Genomic DNA, 21,386 nt, shown 5'->3' with positions numbered 1-21,386 from the left:
GGTTTCAGATTAACTCCTAATATTTCTGTTGCAAACATAGTGGTTCAGGAAGAATTTATTGGGGCAAATATCATATCACAATCACTGGGCGATGTATTAGTTGAGGAAGATCCAAACAATTGTAATATACTTTATTTTATAGTATACTTTATTTTCACAGGCTATATAGTGAGACATGGAATATGTCTATACACAACTAAGAATAAACTATTGATTAATAGACTCAGGCTAGGTGAACAGAATAACCAAATCTGCAAAGTAAAAATATGGTATACTCAGTGTTTATTATGTAATGCAAAGAAATCCAATATCAATTGCTTGAAGTTCATGTGTTAGCCAGCTGTTTTGGTATTATACAGACACACTGCTACACATCTATGTTTGCCATCTACGTGAGTAAACGGGCCTGCTGGAGGGATTTAGATCACAAAAGTGAATATCTTTCTTTTCACTTCTTCCTTTTTGGTCTATTGAAAATCAGAATTAATTGTCAGAATCCTACAGATTATCAGCGTGCTACCCAATGTTGCCTCTAATTTCTAGTGGCATTTGGCACAAGATGACAAACTCTCTAAGTGAAATAGGTAAGTGTCTGTACAGGACAACATAAGTATAGAAGTCAAACGCCAGAAACATAAAATTTACCAAATCAGTTTGACACCGGGGTCTTCGAAATTTACTCTACCAAAGAACAGAGGGGTTATTCGGCTTTCTCAGCCAGTCAGTCTTTTGCACAACTTCAGAGATGTCAGCACACTGCTGAATGTTTTCTGGAAAATGGACTTTTAAACTGGCCTGATGCCAAATAAGCAAAGTATAAAGCTATGAGCAACACAGGAGCAAGAGACACCTTTGGCTAAGTGAGCTTGGTCTAGCTTTTGCGAGACAAAAACCAAGCATGGCACAGAAAGGCAATTCTACATATAGACCAGCAGATGGGCACCTGGGTAGCCAGTGGGCAGTATCAGAGTTCTTGGTGCTGAAGGGAAGGAAAGATTAATATTTCCTTACTTTAAAATGATTTTGAAAGGACTACATCTGCCTAAGAATTCCATGGGCTTTACCATAAGCAGTCAACAAACATTTTTCAAACACCTCTACTAACACACATCTATTGTTTTTGTCCAGTATCTCTTTCTTCTTTGGGGATCTGTTCTCCTGTTTCCATGTGATATCATGAATCTGCTACTTGCAGCCTTCTGTCTTCTCCACCCATCCCTGGCTGCTATGAGCCAAATTGTGTTCCTCCCCCATATTTATATGTTGAAGTCCTAACCTCCAGTCCCTGGGAATATGGGTGTATGTGAAGATAGGGCCTTTAAGGAGGTAGTTAAAGTGAAATGAAATCACTTGAGTGTGCCCTAATCCAATATGGCTGATGTCCTGAGGGGAACAGGACACAGACATAGGCTTGCACATAAGGAAAAGAACATGTGAGAATATCCCAAGAAGGCGGTCATCTGCAAGTCAAAGAGAGAGGCCCCAGAAGAAAGCAGCTCTGCTGACACCTTATCTTAGACTTCCAGCCTCCAGAACTGTGGAAATGAAATTTCTTTTGTTTAAGCCACCCAGTCTGTGGTACTTTGTTACGGCAGCCCTAGCAAACTAATACAGTGCCCATGGGAGCAGCCTCAGCCCAACCATTCACAGGAGCTATTCTCCTGGTCACAGTGTTGAGCAGAGTGGGCTGTTGACACATGTTGGTCTCCCAGTTTGGAGGTGAAAAGGAAGTGGCTGCATTTCTGAACAGGGAGTACCTGGCAGCCATCTTCTCCATCATGTGGAGAAAGCCCATCTGCAGAAAGAGAGAATAAGGCCAACATACAGAAATAGTTAGGATATATGCAATTCAAGCATAAAATGGTCAGAGTTTCAACTAGTATGTCAATAATAGAAGTCTTTTTTTTTTTTTTTTTTTCCAGAGACAGGATCTCATGTTACCCAGGCTGGTCTCAAACTCCTGGCCACAAGCAGTCCTCCTGACTCAGCCTCCCCAGTAGGTAGGATTACAAGTACATGCTACTGCTCCACCTGGCTAGAAAAGTCATTTACTTCAAAACTAAGAAATGGCTTATGAAAATGTAATGCTCCACTAAAAATTAAAAAACAAATCAGGCCACGTGCGGTGGCTCACACCTGTAATCCCAGCACTTTGGGAGGCCAAGGAGGGTGGATCACAAGGTCAAGAAATTGAGACCACCCTGGCCAACATGATGAAACCCCATCTCTATCAAAAATACAAAAATTAGCTGGGTGTGGTGGTGCACACCTATAGTCCCAGCTACTCGGGAGACTGAGGCAGGAGAATCACGTGAACTCAGGAAGTGGAGATTGCAATGACAGGAGATCGTGCCACTGTACTCCAGCCTGGCGACAGAGTGAGACTCCATCTCAAAAACAAAAACAAAACAAAACAAAAAATACAAATCATAAAGTAGTATGAAGTAAAAAGTAAGAAGCGAAAAACAAATCATAAAGTACTGAACAACAGAGTATAAAAAGAAAAAACTAACCGAGCAAGGTAAATTCTAATTACTTCTGAGGATACTCTAAGCCTGAAAGTGAGGTGTAAAAACCACTTTAAAAATAATGATTTGATTATATAAAAATTTTAAACATATGTGAGCCTAGAAATACCATAAATAAAAGACAAGTATATATTTATATTAAAAAAAATTAGTATGTTTGTAAATATGTATCTATTTTAAAACAAAGCATACTGTTAATATACATTTTAAATACATATTGTATAAATGGAAAAATATATAAAATATATTAATATATATATAATGTATACATTATTGAGCCTACTTTCCTTTCTATTATTTTTAACTCAACAATATGGTTGGAACATTTTTGTAACATTAAATGTAGATCTCCATTATTTATAATGTCTTCAGTTTCCCACCAATAAATGTGCAATAATTTGTTCACACTTGAATTATGTAGCATTCTAGTATGTAAAAATTGCACATGAATGGGAAAGGTATGTAATTTCACTAAATTCATTTTTTGCTTTCTTTTTGTTTATCTGTATTTTCTATTCTTTTCATAATGAATGTGTCTTACTGTTTAATAAAGACATAATAAAAGCAAAAGCTAAAAGGAATGAAAAAATGCATGTCCAGTCATTTTTAAAATTTGACTTCCATTTTCATTAACTTCCTTCTCATGGATGGCTAGAAACCTAAAAAGGATACAGGAAGGAAAAAGAAGAACATATCTACTAAGTTTCATTTTTGATAAATAGAGAGAATCACAAAAAAGTGGGGATAGAAAATATACCCACCACCACTGATTGCTGTTAATCTACTCTAGAGTTCCTTATCTGGAGTCATTATTTTCAGACTGAACTCTCCCAAGTTTCGTGGGGGATGGAGTGGTGTCAAGCAGGAGTCTCCAGGGGCCACCAGGAGGAAGAAAATAAAGGGCAAAGAGGAGGATACAGGGGAGAGGATCCTACCCTTTATCACAGTCATTCTATTTCTTTCTTGGTTATATGGGACTCCTGAGTATTTTTTTTTAAAGCTTAGAGCTTTAAAAAAATCCACCAATATCCACTGCAATCTAGATCAATGTTCTTTCTTTCTGATTTAGGTTTTTCTGGCTATATATCATACACCCTCACTTTTTTCTTTACAAGATCCATGGAGAAGAAAAGCTAAAGCCCGATAGTCAGCAAGAAATAGCAGATTTATTCCCTTTTCCCTGAATACAGAACCATTAGGATGAAGACACTGCCCAGAGAGCTAATCTATAAGAAGTACTAAAACATTGCTGGATAAGAAGAGAGAGAAAACTCTCACCATTGTCTTCTTATTCCATCCTCTGGCAGTCAGCACTTAGCTTCTCCTCAAATGAAAGGTGAACAAATACTAAAAGACTTGGGTTGAAATGTACAAAACTATGAGTCGGCCTGAAAAAATTACTTGTTCATCTCCAGACCACATGCATAAGGATCAACCAACCACATAAGAAAGGGTCAAACCTGTCCTTTTAGATAGCAGTAACAGTCTCTCAGCTGCAATGCTAACCACCCAGAAATTGATCCTATATTATGAAATCTGTTACTATCTTTCTACCTAGTTTATGTACAATATTAAAACTAGTTCTCTAGTTCTTTCACACATGTAGAAAGCTTATTATTTAAAATGGTTAATTATGTCTCGCAGGAATGGGGAATTATATTTTTGATTTATCCTACCCTTATTATTTGCCCCATAGCATCAGCTCAATATCGAGCTCATAATGCATACATAGAGAAATCAGTCCAGGCATTGCCAAAACTCTCTGATAATTGGCAGTGTTCCCCCTCCTTAACTCTGGCCCCCATGGTTAGCATGTTTCATTCAAAATTATTAGAGTGACTATTATATATTAGGGACTACGACCATGTACTGAATTTGAAAAGTGAAAAAATAATGTTCCACCCTCAGGGCGTCTCAGTCCTTGTGGGGAGACAAACACATACAAATACAGCTGACTCTTGAACAACATGGGTTTGAACTGCATGGGTTCACTAATATGTAGATTGTTTTTTCAATAAATACATTGGGAAAAATTTTGGAAATTTGCAACGATTTTTTAAAAAGCTCAAAGTTGAACCACACAGCCAAGTAATATTTTAAAAATTAAGAAAAAGTTAGATATGCCATGAAAATGTAAAATATATGTAGATTTCAGCCTATTTTATCACTTACTATCATGCAATGTACATAAATCTTACAAAAAGTTAAAATTTATTGATGGGTGGATCACGTGAGGTCGAGTTCGAGACCAGCCTGACCAATATGGTGAAACCCTACCTCTACTAAAAATAGCAAAAATTAGCCGGGCATGGCAGCACATGCCTGTAATCCCAGCTACTCAGGAGGCTGAGGCAGGAGAACTGCTTGAACCTGGGAGGCGAAAGTTGCAGCAAGATCGCGCCACTGCACTCCAGCCTGGGTGACAGAACAAGACTCTGTCTCAAAAAAATAAATAAAAACTTATACACATGAACATATTGAGACCATGCATGGCACTGTAGAGAGAAAGGTAAACAAATGTAAAAATGCAGTATTAAATCATAACAGCATAAAATTAACGGTAGTACACACCATACTACTATAATAATTTTGTAGCCATCTCCTGTTGCTATCGCAGTGAGCACAAGTATTTCCAGTGTTTGCTTAAAATGACTTGTGATGCTAATCATTTTCTCCTGAGCAATTTGTCAGACCAGTAAACTGTGTATTGCAGTAAAAACTAAAAAAAAATAAAATAAAACCTCCTGTTGTTCTTGTCTATTTTTCATCTTGTTTAATGCCATGCTGTAACCTTGAATAACACCGTAGGACTCATACAAAGTACCTCTAGTAGTGCTGAAAATGCTCCCAAGAAGGAGACAAATCCACAACGTCACAGGAAAATGTTGAATGCCTTGATGTGTACCACAGATTGAGGTCTGTAGCTGCAGTTGCCCACCATTTCAAAATGAATGAATCCAGCATATGGACCATGGTAAACAAAAGAAAATAAAATTCATAAAGCCATCACTGCAGCTACACAAGCAGGTGTGAAAACATTGCATTTTTTGTGAAACACCTTTTTATCTTGTATTGAAAATGCAGCTTTTATGTGAGTGGAGGATTGCTAAAAGAAAGGCATGCCTACAGGCTCTAATGTGATTCAAGAGAAAGCAAAGTCATTATATGACAACTTAAAGCAAAAGAAAGGTAAAGGATCTAAAGGTGAGATTTTAATGCTAGCAAAGGATGGCTTAATAATTTCAAAAAGAGGTTTGGCTTAAAAAATGTCAGGGTAACAGGAGAAGCATTTTCTGCCAACTAAGAGGCAGCAGACGAGTTCCCAGACACCATTAAGAAAATCATTGAGAAGAAAGGATATCTGCCTGAACAGGTTTTTAATGCAGATGAAGGTGCTCTCAAAAAAAAAAAAAAAAAAAAGCCACAAAGGAAATTTATTAGTAAGGAAGTGAAGTGAGCACTAGGATTTAAGGCAGGGAGGAGTAGGCTAACTCAACTCTTTTGTGAAAGTGCAGTTGGGTTTAGGATCAGGTCTGTCCTTATAAAGTTTCTAACCCCTGAGCCTTGATGGGCGAAGATAAATGCCAGCTGCCAGTCTTTTGGCTATACAACAAGGCCTGGACAAGAGCCCCTTTTCTGGATTGGTTCCATCAATGCTTTGTTCCTGAAGTCAGGAAGTACTTTGCTAGTAAGAGACTGCTTTTAAAGTTCTTTTCACATTGGACAATGACCCTGATCACACAGAACCCCATGAGCTCTACACTTTGAAGGCATCAAAGTGGTCTACTTGCCCTCAAACACAATGTCTCTAATTCAGCCTCCAAATCAGGGGGTAATAGGATCTTTAAGGCTCATTATACACAGTACTCTATGGAAAGGATTGTCAGTGCTATGGAAGAGAGCTCCAACAGAGAGAACATCATGAAAATCTGGAAGGATTACACCATTGAAGATGCCACTGTTGCTATAGAAAAAGCCATGAAAACCATCAGCCCAAAAGAATAAATTCCTGCTGGAGAAAACTGTGTCCCAATGTTGTGCATGGCTTTACCTGATTAATGAGAGAGCCAGTCAAGGAAATTGTGAAATAATTTGTGGATTTGGCAAAAAAAAAAAAAAAAAAATGGGAAGAGGTGAAGGGTTTCAAGATATGGATCTTGGAGAAATTCAAGAGCAAATAGACACCACACCAGAGGAATTAACAAAATATAACTTAAAGTATTCATGATTTCATGGAGATGAGTCCTTCCAAACAAGTACCAGATCATGAAGAAGATGTAGAAGAAGCAGTGCCAGAAAACAAGTTAACATTAGACAACCTGGAAGAAGGGTTCACATTACACAATACGGCTTTTGACCTCTTTTACAAGATGAACCCTTCTACGATATGGGCACTGAAGCTAAAGTAAACTGTAGAAGAAGGACTGGTGTTATGTAGAAACATTTTTAGAGAAATGAAAAAGCAAAAAAGTCAGACAGAAATTATGATATACTTTGTAAAGTTTCACTGAGTGTGCCTGCCTCTGCCTCCTTTTCCACTTACTCCACCAGCTCTGCCTATGCCTCCCCGAGGCAGCAGAACCAAACCCTCCTCTTTTTCCATCTCTTCAATCTACTCAGCATGAAGATGATGAGGATGAAGACCTTCATGATGATCCACTTCCACTTAATAAACAGTGAATGTATTTTCTCTTCCTTGTGGTTTTCTTAATAACATATTGTTTTCTCTAGCTTATTTTATTATAAAAATACAGTATATAATACATATAGCATACAAAGTATGTGTTAATTGACTGTTTATTTTATCAGTATGGCGTCAGTCATCAGTAGGCCATTAGTAGTTAAGTTTTGGGGGAGTCAAAAGTTATGGGCAAGTCTTCAAGTGCACGAGGTGTCAGTGCTTCTAACACTTGCACTGTTTAAGGGTCAACTGTGCAACAAAGCCACATTGTGACACTGCTACAATGGAGGCTTTTCAAGGTATAATAACACAGAGGAAACATAGTGTAAATCTATCTTAGCCAATTAGGTAGACTTCACTCTGAAGATACTCTTGAGTCAATGTCTAAAAAAGCAAGTTTAAATTTTTCATATGAAATGTATACACAAAAACTTTTCTAGTAATTATCTTTGGTTGGGATACTCATTTTCATATATATATTTCATTTTAAAACCAATATGCTCAAATTGGAAGAAATGTGTCTGTGATCTGCCGTGTGTCTTCTCTTAATCCTATGGTTGACTGACAGATTAATGCTCTATTTCCCACTGTCTAATTTGTCTATCTCAACTAATGACTGGAAAAAACTCTATGGATACTTTCTTTTATAAACCACATCTCAACCATCAGCACATTCTGCTGGCTTTTCTTTTAAAATACATCCTGATCATGGAGGTACAGGGTTCCTCTACCCATACTGAATTGAACAAAGCATTAGGAACTAAAATTTAGTTACATCAGCCTTGGAATGCATGGAAATTTATCCTAGATTCTTCTATACTATGAATGCTGTGAGTAGTTGTTAAAATTTTTTGGTATGAATTTTCCTAAGTATTTTAGAGTGTAATTGAGTGAGGCTAATTCAGTGGCCACTAGTCAATTTTCTTTGTGGTGGTGGTGGTTGAGCTGACAATTGCAGAATTAGTGTGATTTATTTTTTCTATTTTAGTAAGTGAGGAAGGCATCCTAGGGGGAGGGAACAGCACAATGTGCAATTTACTCCATTGGTTTTTTTTGTATAGGAAAAGAGAAATCAGAATGTAGAATTGGTTGGTGGCTTAAGTGCTAGTGTGAAAGAATGTTCCAGGTGTTTCTACCTCAGCTGACAGATTAAATGGTCCGGGCTTGGCAGCAAAGAAATTATAATTTAAAAAATGACTGTGGGACTTGGGGAAAGTGACAGAATTAAGATTACCAAAAATGTCATCTGAGTTTCCAAGATTGGTGGTGTTGAAGGAATGAGGAAGGCCAAAAGAATGTGATTATAAAGTGGTAAGTAAGTTTGAGCTTCCAGTGACAGTTGTGGGGGATAAAAGTTATTGAGCAGGGCTATAGAGGTGGGAGGCTGAAGCTGAAGAGAAATGAGATCATGGATAAACTCAAAGAGCTATGAGATTAGGCTGATGAAATTAAAGGCCCATCTTTACAGATGTTGAAACTGACAAGAATGATTGCAGATTTGAAATGGAGAGGAAGAAATTAACCCAAGTGATAAGTTTCTTGTCAAATATGTTAGATGAGCCAGGCATGGTGGCCCGCTCCTGTGGTCTCAGCCCCTTGGGAGGTGGAGGCAGAAGGATCATTTGAACCCAGGAATTTAAGGCCAGCCTAGGCAATATAGTGAGACCTCGTCTCAAAAGAAATAATAAAAAAAAAAAGTTGAATGGTTCAAAAGCTACTAGATGATAGTAAGAAAAAGTAGCAAAGATATGTTGAAAAATCCCTGCTAATACCAGAGAGTAAAGTTTTAATTAAAAAACCCAGCTTCAGTGTCATCCTTGGCTAGCAAAATTTCTGTTTTATGAGGGAAAATGGCAGCTAAAGTTACCAAGGGCCAAGGGAATGTGCTGAGGGAAAGGAGTATAGGAAAGCATGTGAATGAGGAAGTGGGAGAAGAAGGACTAGACCACCGGTTGGGATCTGAATCCTAATGGTTACTGAATTTTACAGGGATAAGAAACATGAGGAAATTTATCCAGAGGTTTCCAACCTTGCCGAGAGAGATGTCTCAGTGAGATCACTTGCTCCTGTCTTGTACTTTCCTGTATCTTCAACTCTTCTCTTCTTGGAGACCAAATGGCTTTTGTTAAAGTCTCTACATTAGATGGCAGGCCAAATACTGAAAAGGTGCAGGTTATCTGGCCTCTAAAGCTTCTGAATTTATTAGGAAATTTGTTATGTCACATGCCAAGGCCCTGTGAGCATTTGGGCTTGTTGTTCCTATTCTAGATAAAATCTGTCCCTGGATCAAGTCAGAATATCAAAGAGTTGGTGACCTAGGCTTTACTGTTTCAGTCCCTAAGCAGACTTATGTGAGCAGACCTAATAAACTTGCTTCAGTTATTTACGAAATGGTGGGAGGAAGATCAATCTGGCTAGAGTCTGGATAACGGAATGGACTGGATTATTTAGGAGCAAGAAAGGAAGTGAGAAGAATATGAGAGACTGCTGATTTGGACTAGGCTGGTCATGGTAGAGATGGAGAAAAGTGGATGAATTCGGTAAGTTTTGGGGATGGATGGCTTACTGATGAATTAAATGGGAATTTGAATGCCCTTCCAGAAATTCTACCAATTAGAAAATCATTGGGTTTGCAAGCTTCTTTTATAAAAATGCAAATACATCTAAGAGGCTTATACTGGGGTGAGGGTATAATTTAGTCTGAATTAGTTCCATCAGCTTACTTTCTGCTATTACCTAGCTGAAGTCAGTCATATTAAAGAGATGAGAATTTTACTTGGGAGTGGAATGTTTTGCATAAGGAATATAATCATGTTTGGGACAGAGGTGAGATTCTTTGGAATGATGGAAGCATTAAGGAGCCCACAGAATCCACAGAGAGGGGGTATCAGGATTTGAGAACACAGAGAACAAGCAAACTTTAACCTTCTCTGAAAGTTTGCTTAGAATATTAGACCTGGGATATTAAGAGCAATCATCAGTGCCACCTAAAATAAATAACTATTATTGGTCAATGTTTAAAAATTATTTTAATTATATTAAATATAAATTATATATCAATTATATTATTTTGAAGATATATTTTATATTTGGTAGTAAATACTATAATTTTTAAAGCTCTGTCTTGTTTTTGATACAATAATAGGTGTTTTTACCTATTATTTTCATTTTTCTTTATATACTCACATGTTACTTTTAAAATGAGGACACAAATCGTAAAATGTTCAAAATGCTATCTTTGAATACAGGTCCTGGTATATTTCAAGCTTCACATGAAGGTCAGTGCTCAGAGCTAAGATAAAACTACTGGAAAGAATGAGTTATGGCCAAAAATTGGGCAAACTTTTAACCAGGATTTTTTAGATGGTGATGCTGTACTAAAAAGTACAAAAACAACAACTCACAGCCCAAGCAAAACAGTTCTCTTATGTTTTGTTTTATACTTGTCTTTCAAATATGATGAAAAATTCCCTTTTATCAAAATGAGCAAACTTAATAAAAAGCAACAAAAAACATTAGCAACAAATTTGGGCCAACTAAAAAGTATGACACTTTTTTTTCAAAAGGCAAAGCATTAAATGGCAAGATAAAAATAAATCTTTGTGCTAGCCAGTAAAAATTCCGTGGATGTGTGCCCTTCAATGTGAGTCACAAGTCTAATGTCAGGTACACTCTGGCTATGGAATGGAACAGACTGTGTTAGCCTTACGTGCTATCTCCAATCACTCCTCTGCATCTAGCCAACACTCTGTCCTGCCTCACTTGCATGGGTTCCAGCCACATTTACCAGCATGATCATCTCTCCTTTCTTAGCATTCCTGTCTCTACCTACTACTGAAGATAAAGTCTGTGACAAGTCTATATGGGGAAAAGGCACAGCAGAATTATGGGATTTCAGCATTATTGATCATTGCCAAACTTTGTATTTTTAGAGCTAAGAAAACTGAAGTACAAGTAAGTTTTAAGTCTTGCTCAGAATTATACAATGACTAAGCCTCAGAGTTAGGACTTGTTAGGTATTCCTCTCTGAAATTGTTGGAGACACTGCTCTATCTATCTTTAATATTTCTGCACATTTTGCAAACAGAGGCACTGACCACATTTGTTCTGAACTAGCTTTCAAAGATATTTATATAGTGGAAAGCCTTGAAAAAGAGATAGTGCCTCACTCCAGAGCAAAGGAACGTTTATATTTTTGTCCAGTATAATAAATTTAATGTCTCCCTCTGGGGCAAACTGTAGGCATACTCACTGCACATTATTAAAGATTCAAACTTCCTAAGCTCTGGGTTCCTCTCTTGAAATGCAAACCACTAATAACAGACAAACAGAGAGCCAAATCATGAGTGAACTCCCACTCACAATTGCTTCAAAGAGAATAAAATACCTAGGAATCCAACTTACAAGGGATGTGAAGGACCTCTTCAAGGAGAACTACAAACCACTGCTCAAGGAAATAAAAGAGGATACAAACAAATGGAAGAACATTCCATGCTCAGGGGTAGGAAGAATCAATATTGTGAAAATAGCCATACTGCCTAAGGTAATTTATAGATTCAATGCCATCCCCATCAAGCTACCAATGACTTTCTTCAAAGAATTGGAAAAAACTACTTTAAAGTTCATATGGAACCAAAAAAGAGCCCACATCGCCAAGGCAATCCTAAGCCAAAAGAACAAAGCTGGAGGCATCACACTACCTGACTTCAAACTATACTACAAGGCTACAGTAACCAAAACAGCATGGTACTGGTACCAAAACAGAGATATAGACCAATGGAACAGAACAGAGCCCTCAGAAATAATGCCACATATCTACAACTATCTGATCTTTGACAAACCTGACAAAAACAAGAAATGGGGGAAGGATTCCCTATTTAATAAATGGTGCTGGGAAAACTGGCTAGCCATATGTAGAAAGCTGAAACTGGATCCCTTCCTTACACCTTACACAAAAATTAATTCAAGATGGATTAAAGACTTACATGTTAGACCTAAAACCATAAAAACACTAGAAGAAAACCTAGGCAATACCATTCAGGACATAGGCATGAGCAAGGACTTCATGTCTAAAACACCAAAAGCAATGGCAACAAAAGCCAAAATTGACAAATGGGATCTAATTAAACTAAAGAGCTTCTGCACAGCAAAAGAAACTACCATCAGAGTGAACAGGCAACCTACAGAATGGGAGAACATTTTTGCAATCTACTCATCTGACAAAGGGCTAACATCCAGAATCTACAAAGAACTCAAACAAATTTACAAGAAAAAAACAACCCCATCGAAAAGTGGGCAAAGGATATGAACAGACACTTCTCAAAAGACATTTATGCAGCCAAAACACACATGAAAAAATGCTCATCATCACTGGCCATCAGAGAAATGCAAATCAAAACCACAATGAGATACCATCTCACACCAGTTAGAATGGCCATCATTAAAAAGTCAGGAAACAACAGGTGCTGGAGAGGAGGTGGAGAAATAGGAACACTTTTACACTTTTGGTGGGACTGTAAACTACTTCAACCATTGTGGAAGTCAGCGTGGCGATTCCTCAGGGATCTAGAACTAGAAATACCATTCGACCCAGCCATCCCATTACTGGGTATATACCCAAAGGATTACAAATCATGCTGCTCTAAAGACATATGCACACTATGTTTTTTGCGTCACTATTCACAACAGCAAAGACTTGGAACCAAGTCAAATGTCCAATTTGGATTAAGAAAATGTGGACCGGATTAAGAAAATGTGGAATACTATGCAGCCATAAAAAATGATGAGTTCATGTCCTTTGTAGGGACATGAATGAAGCTGCAACCTTCATTCTCAGCAAACTATCACAAGGACAAAAAACCAAACACCACATGTTCTCACTCATAGGTGGGAATTGAACAATGAGAACACATAGACACAGGAAGGGGAACATCACACTCTGGGGACTGTTGTGGGGTGGGGGGAGGGGGGAGGGATAGCATTAGGAGATATACCTAATGCTTAATGATGAGTTAATGGGTGCAGCATACCAACATGGCACATGTATACATATGTAACAAACCTGCACGTTGTGCACATGTACCCTAAAACTTAAAGTATAAAAAAAAAAAAAGAAATTGAAACCACTAAGTATAGTTGATTAGTTCTAGGACTGCACCCCACCCCCTGTGCCCCCCAGCCATGGATACTAAAATCCATGGGTGCTCAAGTTCCTCATATAAAATGATGTCGTATTTGCATATAATCTATGCAATCCTCCTGTATATTTTAAGTCATCTTTTGATTACTTATAATACCTAACACAATGCCTGCGTATCACTTCATTCCCACGGATTCAATGTAATACTCAGCATGCAGCAAATTCAAGTTTTGCTTTTTGGAACTTTGTGAGATTATTTTTCCTTATACTTCTATCCATGGTTGGTTGAATCCAGGGATGTGGAACCCACAGATACAGAGGGCCAACAGGCTTCAGTGAACTGGTACATGTGCTGATAGTTGGCTTACCATTATTGCTATAAATAAAAAAGTCACTGGTCTCTGACCTAGGCATCTCATGTCTTCTACCAATAACCATGAAACTGAGACAGGCTGACCTGTAAGCTTGTGAGAGGGGGTAAGATCTTCACAGTTTTTGACCGAAAGAAAAAATCTTAGTGATAATTTATCATGTAAAGGGAGAAAATATTAAGTGTTCTGAGGCCTTTTGCCTCTAGATTTTTGCCTGCTTGATTTTTCAAATCCAGGGTAATCCAGTTACCATTATTTGGACATTATGTGTTAGGAATAATGTATAATATGTTTTATTCTTCAAATTAAGTTATATATACACACATATACAATCTGCCTTTTAAAATTAAACCTATGAAATGGGTATTCTTAACCCCACTTTGTGGATTACAAAAACAAAAAACCCCTGAAGTCACACAGAGAATAAGTGGCAGAGCTAAAATCTCTGGTTTCAAAATTTGTGTTTTGTCAACCTCCAAATGAAACACAGCTTAAAATTACACAGGACATTTTGCCTTTTGATATAATGTCTAGATTATATAGTATTATGTTTAGTTTTACTATTACACCTTTATAATCATACCCTATATTTAGGTACTGACATGTCACTACCTAATCTGTATTCAATATTATTCAGTATTCACAACAAATAAAATTTTAATTTTGTGAATATTGAATTATATATGATATATTTATACCAACAGTCTACAACAAAAGCTACTCTTTATAAAACTTAGATCAGAAAATAATGCTGCAGACATTTCTTTAAAGCTACATGTGTAAGAAAATTATCTTCATCTAGAGAAAGATAACATGATGGTAGAAATAATTCCATTTAAAAAGCTGTGCATTCTGTGAAACCATCTTGTTATTCACAGAGATAAATACAAAATTAATGCACTAAACAGAATGTAGAAAGAACTACAAATGCCTAGAACTTAGATGTTCTCGAGTATAAAAAAATGTTTGAAGCAAAAGAAGATAGAAAATACTTCTTAGTTTTACAGAAGCAAATGTAAAATATAAACTTATATAAGAATTGCTTGGGGAACTTTTTAAAACACTGGTAATCTATTTCTGACCATAAACAGCCTTTCATTTCTATGATTTTATTCTGTTAAGTACAAAGCTGAAGAAACTTAATGTTCTGGATCAAGCATTCTGAAATGTAAATAGCAACAAAGAAAAACACACTAAAATCTGTAGGTTCTGGTCAAAAGTAAAAATTTCTTCAGATTGCCTTTTCTAAAGAATTTCTGGATATTTTAATATTGTATTAATGAAAATAATTATTTTACTTGCTTCTCCCCAAAACATTACTTTTTTCATATGATGAAAAACTCTCCAGCTAGAGTTTACAAAAAGAAAAAATTCAGCTTATGTAGTCAGTTATAATTGTCATATAAAACAATAACTACAGAACCAAATTTACATAGCTGTTTAGTTTAGATATGTATCTTAAATTGAAAGTTGAATTGAGATTTATTATTTTATTTTAATTCTCAGTAAATATCAGTCGATGACTGCAGTCTTTACAGTGGAACATGCCAGTGTGGTTTATGTTTGGAGTGGGAGCAGAAACCCCAATGGGAAAGCTGATGGATTAAGATAGATTATTTGTTTCCTGATTCAACTAGGAGACAAATTAACTAGTTAACAAATCAACTAGGAGACAAAACAAAATTAAAGCTATGTAGATCTAAGTTTTAATTACGTAGTAAAGAACTTTCTGGGGACATAAACTATTAAACATTAAATGTGTTTTAAACAAGAAATTTGAGGAACCCTTTCACTGATGGCTTTTAAAGTAGGCCATCATTTTTTCTATGAGGGCTTATTTCATCTATGAGGGTTCATATACCTTCTGATGCTTTTTCCACTCTGGGAACCTATGAGGAAACTGAAGATGGTAATTTTTGTCCCAAATTCCTAACACAGTTAAAATGCAGAATTTATTCATTCAGTGTCCTGTATTTAACACACAGACAAATTGAGATGATTCCAGAAAGGAGAAACAATGTTTTTAGGATCAGAATAATTTAATCATAAAGAAATATATACTTTGATAAAAACCCCCAAGTGTTACATAACTGAGAACTACTGTAATTATTACTTTTAAAATAAAGCAGCAATTGTTTTAAAAACAAATAGAAAGGAGAACAAGAAATATATTCATCTGGCAAATCAGAAGGCAAAACTAAAAGAACACCAGTGCTACGTTACGGTTGTTATTCCTCAATTTAGGTCTTTTCATTGGCAAAGCGTTGTGAACTGCGGAAGATCTGTGATTGCCGAATTGATAAACAAAGTAGCAACAGATGCTGACCTGAGACCATGTTAGCTGCTTCTGCTAAGGGAGCCTGCATATCTCACATGTTTAAGCCTAAGGAAGCAAACGAAAGATTACCTGGGAATCTTCTAACCATTTGACATAATCCTTCCTTTCTGCAAAGTGGCTGCTGTATTTCTGGTAATATGTTTGCCTAAAAGGAATGAAAAAGATTCTAGTGAGTGAGGCATTCATCAATGCTAAAGCAAAACCAAGCAAACACAAAAAACCCAGAGAGTATAGATGGGATGCACTGTCTAAACCACCCACACCCCACCTTCAAATCTCTGCAAGTCAACATGCAAATCCAGAATAATGAAGTAGCTTATTTGATAACATAAAACTAAAACTTGCCCCTGGGAAGCTTTAAAAGTGGTCCTTGGGATCACTTTTTGAAAACCCTTTCATATTTTGAAGCCATGGTATTTGCTAAATATAAAATACTTGAGACAAATATAGTAACATAAATAACTTGATATTTAGTGGCAATTCAGTGTTAAACCTGTTCCAAAATTTCATAAACATTCTTCACTTCATACTGAAGGGATTATTTCTAAATATAAAACCCAGTCACCCACAAAACTTCACTTCAACCAAAACTTGTTTTTAGACAGCTTTGTAAATATTATCATAAATTCAAATATATGGAGTTTGGAAAGATTATAAGAGAAAAGATACAACTTTAATTCTTCCCTTCTCCTGTGAATTTACAAATTAACATCATCCACTTAATCCCCAAACTAATACCCAATATGAGAAAACCTTGTTAAAACCAACAGAGATCAGTATAAATTAGCTTGAAAATCAGATTCATTTTTGAGATATTGATTACTTTCAAATTAACACACTCTAACCTAATAAAGTATTGCAGTTTCTCCACTATGTCCTGCTGGCATGACTTGATAGAAATAACCCAGCTGCAGTTGGAGAAGAGAGGCAACTGGAAACAGGGGTGGTAGCTCGCTTCGGGCACTTAAGAGAATCATCATTTGCTTTTTTTTTTTTTTTTTCAGTTTCTTCATTTGCAAAATAAAGCATTTAGAGCTTTTAGTCTCTAGGTTCCACTTCTGCTCTAAGATTTTTACCAAATCAATAAGATACAGTTCTAAAAACTGATTCATTTAAAGTGCTTGGCAACCGTGCATTGATGAAATCTTCCCCAATCCTTGCTACTTTATTAACCCTATTCATGTGTTCAGCAAACTCTCTTTTCCCCAATAATAGCTGTAAGAAAGACAAACTTCAGCCCAGATCCTGTATGAATGAAGCCAAGCTTCAGCAGAACCTATTATTGTGATTCTGCACCAGTGGCATTCCTAAACACTACATTGTAAAAGTCCACAAGGACAGCAAAGTGTTTATTAGTCCTTTTTCATGCTGCTGCTGAAGACATACACGAGACTGGGTAATTCATAAAGAATAAGAGCTTTAATGGACTCACAGTTCCACGTGGCTGGGGAGGCCTCACAATTATGGCAGAAAGTGAAAAGCATACCTTACATGGTGGCAGGCAGGAGCGAATGAGGGCCAAGTGAAAGGGAAAATCCCTTATAAACCATCAGATCTCGTGAGACTTACTCACTACCACGAGAATAGGATGGGGGAAACCGCGCCCATGATTCAATTATCTCCCAGTGTTCCTCCCACAACACGTGGGAATTATGGGAGCTATAATTCCGGATGAGATTTGGGTGGGGACACAGCCAGAACATAAAGTGGACGTCACTGACATTCATTTGCACTAAGAATTGAGAAAAGGCTGTAAGTGCAGTACACTTTCAATCTTAAGGCTGTCTCGATTTCTCAAATCCAAAAGTGAGAAATCTCAGAAACTAAATGTAGAAAAAGAAGGGCTTTCATAAACCCTGAATTCTTCAATCCAGAATTTAAAAAGGGCTGGAGGGAACAAACAGCATTGCAAAAGTATAGATAACCCATAATAGACTAATAAAAAGGACTAATACACACTTTGGTGTCCGTATGGACTTTTACAATGTAGCGTTGTAATAGAGATTTGTTTTGGTTTTTTAAGTTCACAAAGTATCTTTCTAAATTAGTCTGTGAAAAGCTTCAAAAATCAATGAAATTGAGCCATTTTCCCTAAATAGGGCAAAATCATTCCGTTGCTGGTGAATTAATAGAATCCTTAACAATATGATTCAGAAAGAGAATCAGCACTGGGTAAGTAGCATTAAAGGTTATGGACTGACTCTGATCCATTGCTAACCTTCTCTTAACCAACAAAGCACTTGAAAATAATAGAGCCAAGCCAAGGGAAACAATTGTTCTATCCTTCTGCCTTCTATTTTCCTGTCCCCCAAACAATGACTTCTCCCTGTGTTCCTTCCTCCAAAGTTCATCTTTAGAATAGTGTGGCTGACGACATGACTGTAGCAACATGTGACACCAGAAACATCACCTCTATTCTACTCTGGAACTGAACACCAAACTAAACAGTTAAACTGAGTAAAATAACAGCACAAAGAAGTAAAAACATTCAAGGGTCATGTGTCATACAGCTGTAGTAACTCAACTATATTACACAGATTATAACTTTTTAATTGTTAAACCTAGTAATACTCTTCTATATCCTACTGCTTCGTATTTTTACTTTTACATGTATCACAAAATGCATAAGATTTGCATCATTAAGTGGAACATCATCAAAGGAGTTTTAATTTGGATTAACTGACTTTTATATGATGAGCTTCTCCAGCTTAACATTGCAATTATTTTTTAATGGACTTTATTTCTTACAGCTGTTTTGGGTTCACAGCAAAATTAAGCAGAAGACACAGAGATTTCCCATATACTCCCCGCCCCGACACACACACAGCCTCCTCCATTATTAACATCCCCCACCAGAGTGGGCCATGTGTTACACTTGATGAACCTACACATCATTATCATCCGAATTATCATTTTTTATCATTTTTAATATATACAGATCTTGTGTTAGGTTTGAATGCCATATATACAATATGCATCTATGTGTATGTGTGTATATTTATACACAGACTTATTTTTCTTATTTAGCACAAATCCTTTCATATCTTTAAAAGAATTACAATGCACTGATAAAATGATAATAATATTTAAACCCTCGGATATTTCCATGAGATCAAGTTTTGAAAAAGGGAATATGCATTAGAAGAGATTTCTATCCCAATATACCTTTCACAATCCTAATGTGTCTGGAATTGGTGGGTTCTTGGTCTGACTTCAAGAATGAAGCCGCGGACCCTCGCAGTGAGTGTTACAGTTTTTAAAGGCAGCGTGTCCGGAGTTTGCCCCTTCTGATATTCAGATGTGTTCGGAGTTTCTTCCTTCTGGTGGGTTCGTGGTCTCGCTGGCTCAGGAGTGAAGCTGCAGACCTTCGCGGTGAGTGTTACAGCTCTTAAGGTGGCGCGTCTGGAGTTGTTCGTTCTTCCCGGGCGGCTCGTGGTCTCGCTGGCTTCAGGAGTGAAGCTGCAGACCTTCGCGGTGAGTGTTACAGCTCATAAAGGCAGTGTGGACCCAAAGAGTGAGCAGCAGCAAGAGTTATTGCAAAGAGCAAAAGAACAAAGCTTCCACAACGTGAAAAGGGACCGGAGCAGGTTGCCACTGCTGGCTGGGGCAGCCTGCTTTTATTCTCTTATCTGGCCCCACCCACATCCTGCTGATTGGTAGAGCCTGGTAGAGCCCAGTAGTCTGTTTTGACAGGGCACTGATTGGTGCGTTTACAATCCCTGAGCTAGACACAAAGGTTCTCCACCTCCCCACCAGATTAGCTAGATACGGAGTGTCCACACAAAGGTTCTCCCAGGCCCCTCCAGAATAGCTAGATACAGAGTGGACTGGTGCATTCACAAACCCTGAGCTACACACAGGGTGCTGATTGGTGTGTTTACAAACCTTGAGCTAGATACAGAGTGCCGATTGGTGTATTTACAATCCCTGAGCTAGACATGAAGATTCTCCACGTCCCCACCAGACTCAGGAGCCCAGCTGGCTTCACCCAGTGGATCCCGCACCGGGGGCTGCAGGTGGAGCTGCCTGCCAGTCCCGCGCCATGCGCCCGCACTCCTCAGCCCTTGGGTGGTCAATGGGACTGGGCGCCGTGGAGCAGGGGGCGGCGCTCATCGGGGAGGCTCCGGCCGCACAGGAACCCACGGAGGGGGTGGGAGGCTCAGGCATGGCGGGCTGCAGGTCCCGAGCCCTGCCCCGCGGGAAGGCAGCTAAGGCCCGGCGAGAAATCGAGGGCAGCGCCGCTGGGCTGGCACTGCTGGGGGACCCAGCACACCCTCCGCAGCCGCTGGCCGGGGTGCTAAGCCCCTCATTGCCCGGGCCGGCAGGGCCGGCCGGCTGCTCCGAGTGCAGGGCCCGCCAAGCCCACGCCCACCGGGAACTCCAGCTGGCCCGTAAGCGCCGCGCGCAGCCCGGGTTCCCGCTCGCGCCTCTCCCTCCACACCTCCCTGCAAGCTGAGGGAGACGGCTCCGGTCTTGGCCAGCCCAGAAAGGGGCTCCCACAGTGCAGCAGTGGGCTGAAGGGCTCTTCAAGTGCCGCCAAAGTGGGAGCCCAGGCAGAGGAGGCGCCGAGAGCGAGCGAAGGCTGTGAGGACTGCCAGCACGCTGTCACCTCTCACTAATGTGTGATAATATGCATCTAAATTGTTTCTATTACATATTGTCAGAGGCAAAAGTAAAATATTCTTTTGAGACAATCTGTTAATAAGAGCAAAAATATATTAATTATAACCATTTATGGAGTGCTTATAAATAAAAAACTAAAACTACAATAATATTATTAATTTATTAGGAAGAGTGGACACCTGAATTTGAACTAGTTATAAAATGTAAGGGGGGGGGAAGAAACTGGAGGGGGAAGAAACTGATTTTTTTTATTGTTCCTGAACATTAAGAGTGACACACACATCATGTTGCATTTTAGAGAAATGCTCTTTTTCCTCATATCTGTAGAAATGTTCATGCTTTTACTTGAACAAAAATTAGAACTTCTCCCAAAGCTGTTCATTATCATCCACAATGAAAAGAATTAATGACAAGGAATTAGGAGAACCAGCTAATCAAAAGAAAAATGTGTTTTCTCCCCATGTCTCAAGTGCAATTATCATTCCATCAAATTCACCTGAAAATTCCCTGGGATGCTTTAAAATAAGAGCCATTTGGTAGTTCTCAGTACTCCTATGTACTAAGAACAGCATCCTAGCTTTAGGGACTGCTAATCCTACCACAATTTAGAGCTAGAAATCAATCTCTCTGCTTTTGAAACACTAGCACCTGTCTACTTGCAGTGAGATACAGCCCCAATTACTAAACTTAGTGTTACCCCAAATAA

At 38.1% G+C, this 21,386-nt stretch overlaps 1 protein-coding gene across 1 annotated transcript in view; it reads right to left on the bottom strand.

Moving 5' to 3' along the window:
- CPED1 (cadherin like and PC-esterase domain containing 1) overlaps nt 1-21,386 on the bottom strand; it is a 312,803-nt gene that overhangs the window by 220,713 nt on the left and 70,704 nt on the right. The window contains exon 5 of the mRNA XM_055115335.2: nt 16,127-16,202. Within this exon, the coding sequence (XP_054971310.1) occupies nt 16,127-16,202 (76 nt within the window). The remainder of the gene's footprint in view (nt 1-16,126; nt 16,203-21,386) is intronic.

The sequence above is a fragment of the Pan paniscus genome, chromosome 6 (genome assembly GCF_029289425.2).
Source record: "Pan paniscus chromosome 6, NHGRI_mPanPan1-v2.0_pri, whole genome shotgun sequence".
Taxonomy (NCBI): domain Eukaryota; kingdom Metazoa; phylum Chordata; class Mammalia; order Primates; family Hominidae; genus Pan; species Pan paniscus.
This window is presented reverse-complemented; position numbering and strand designations above follow the sequence as displayed.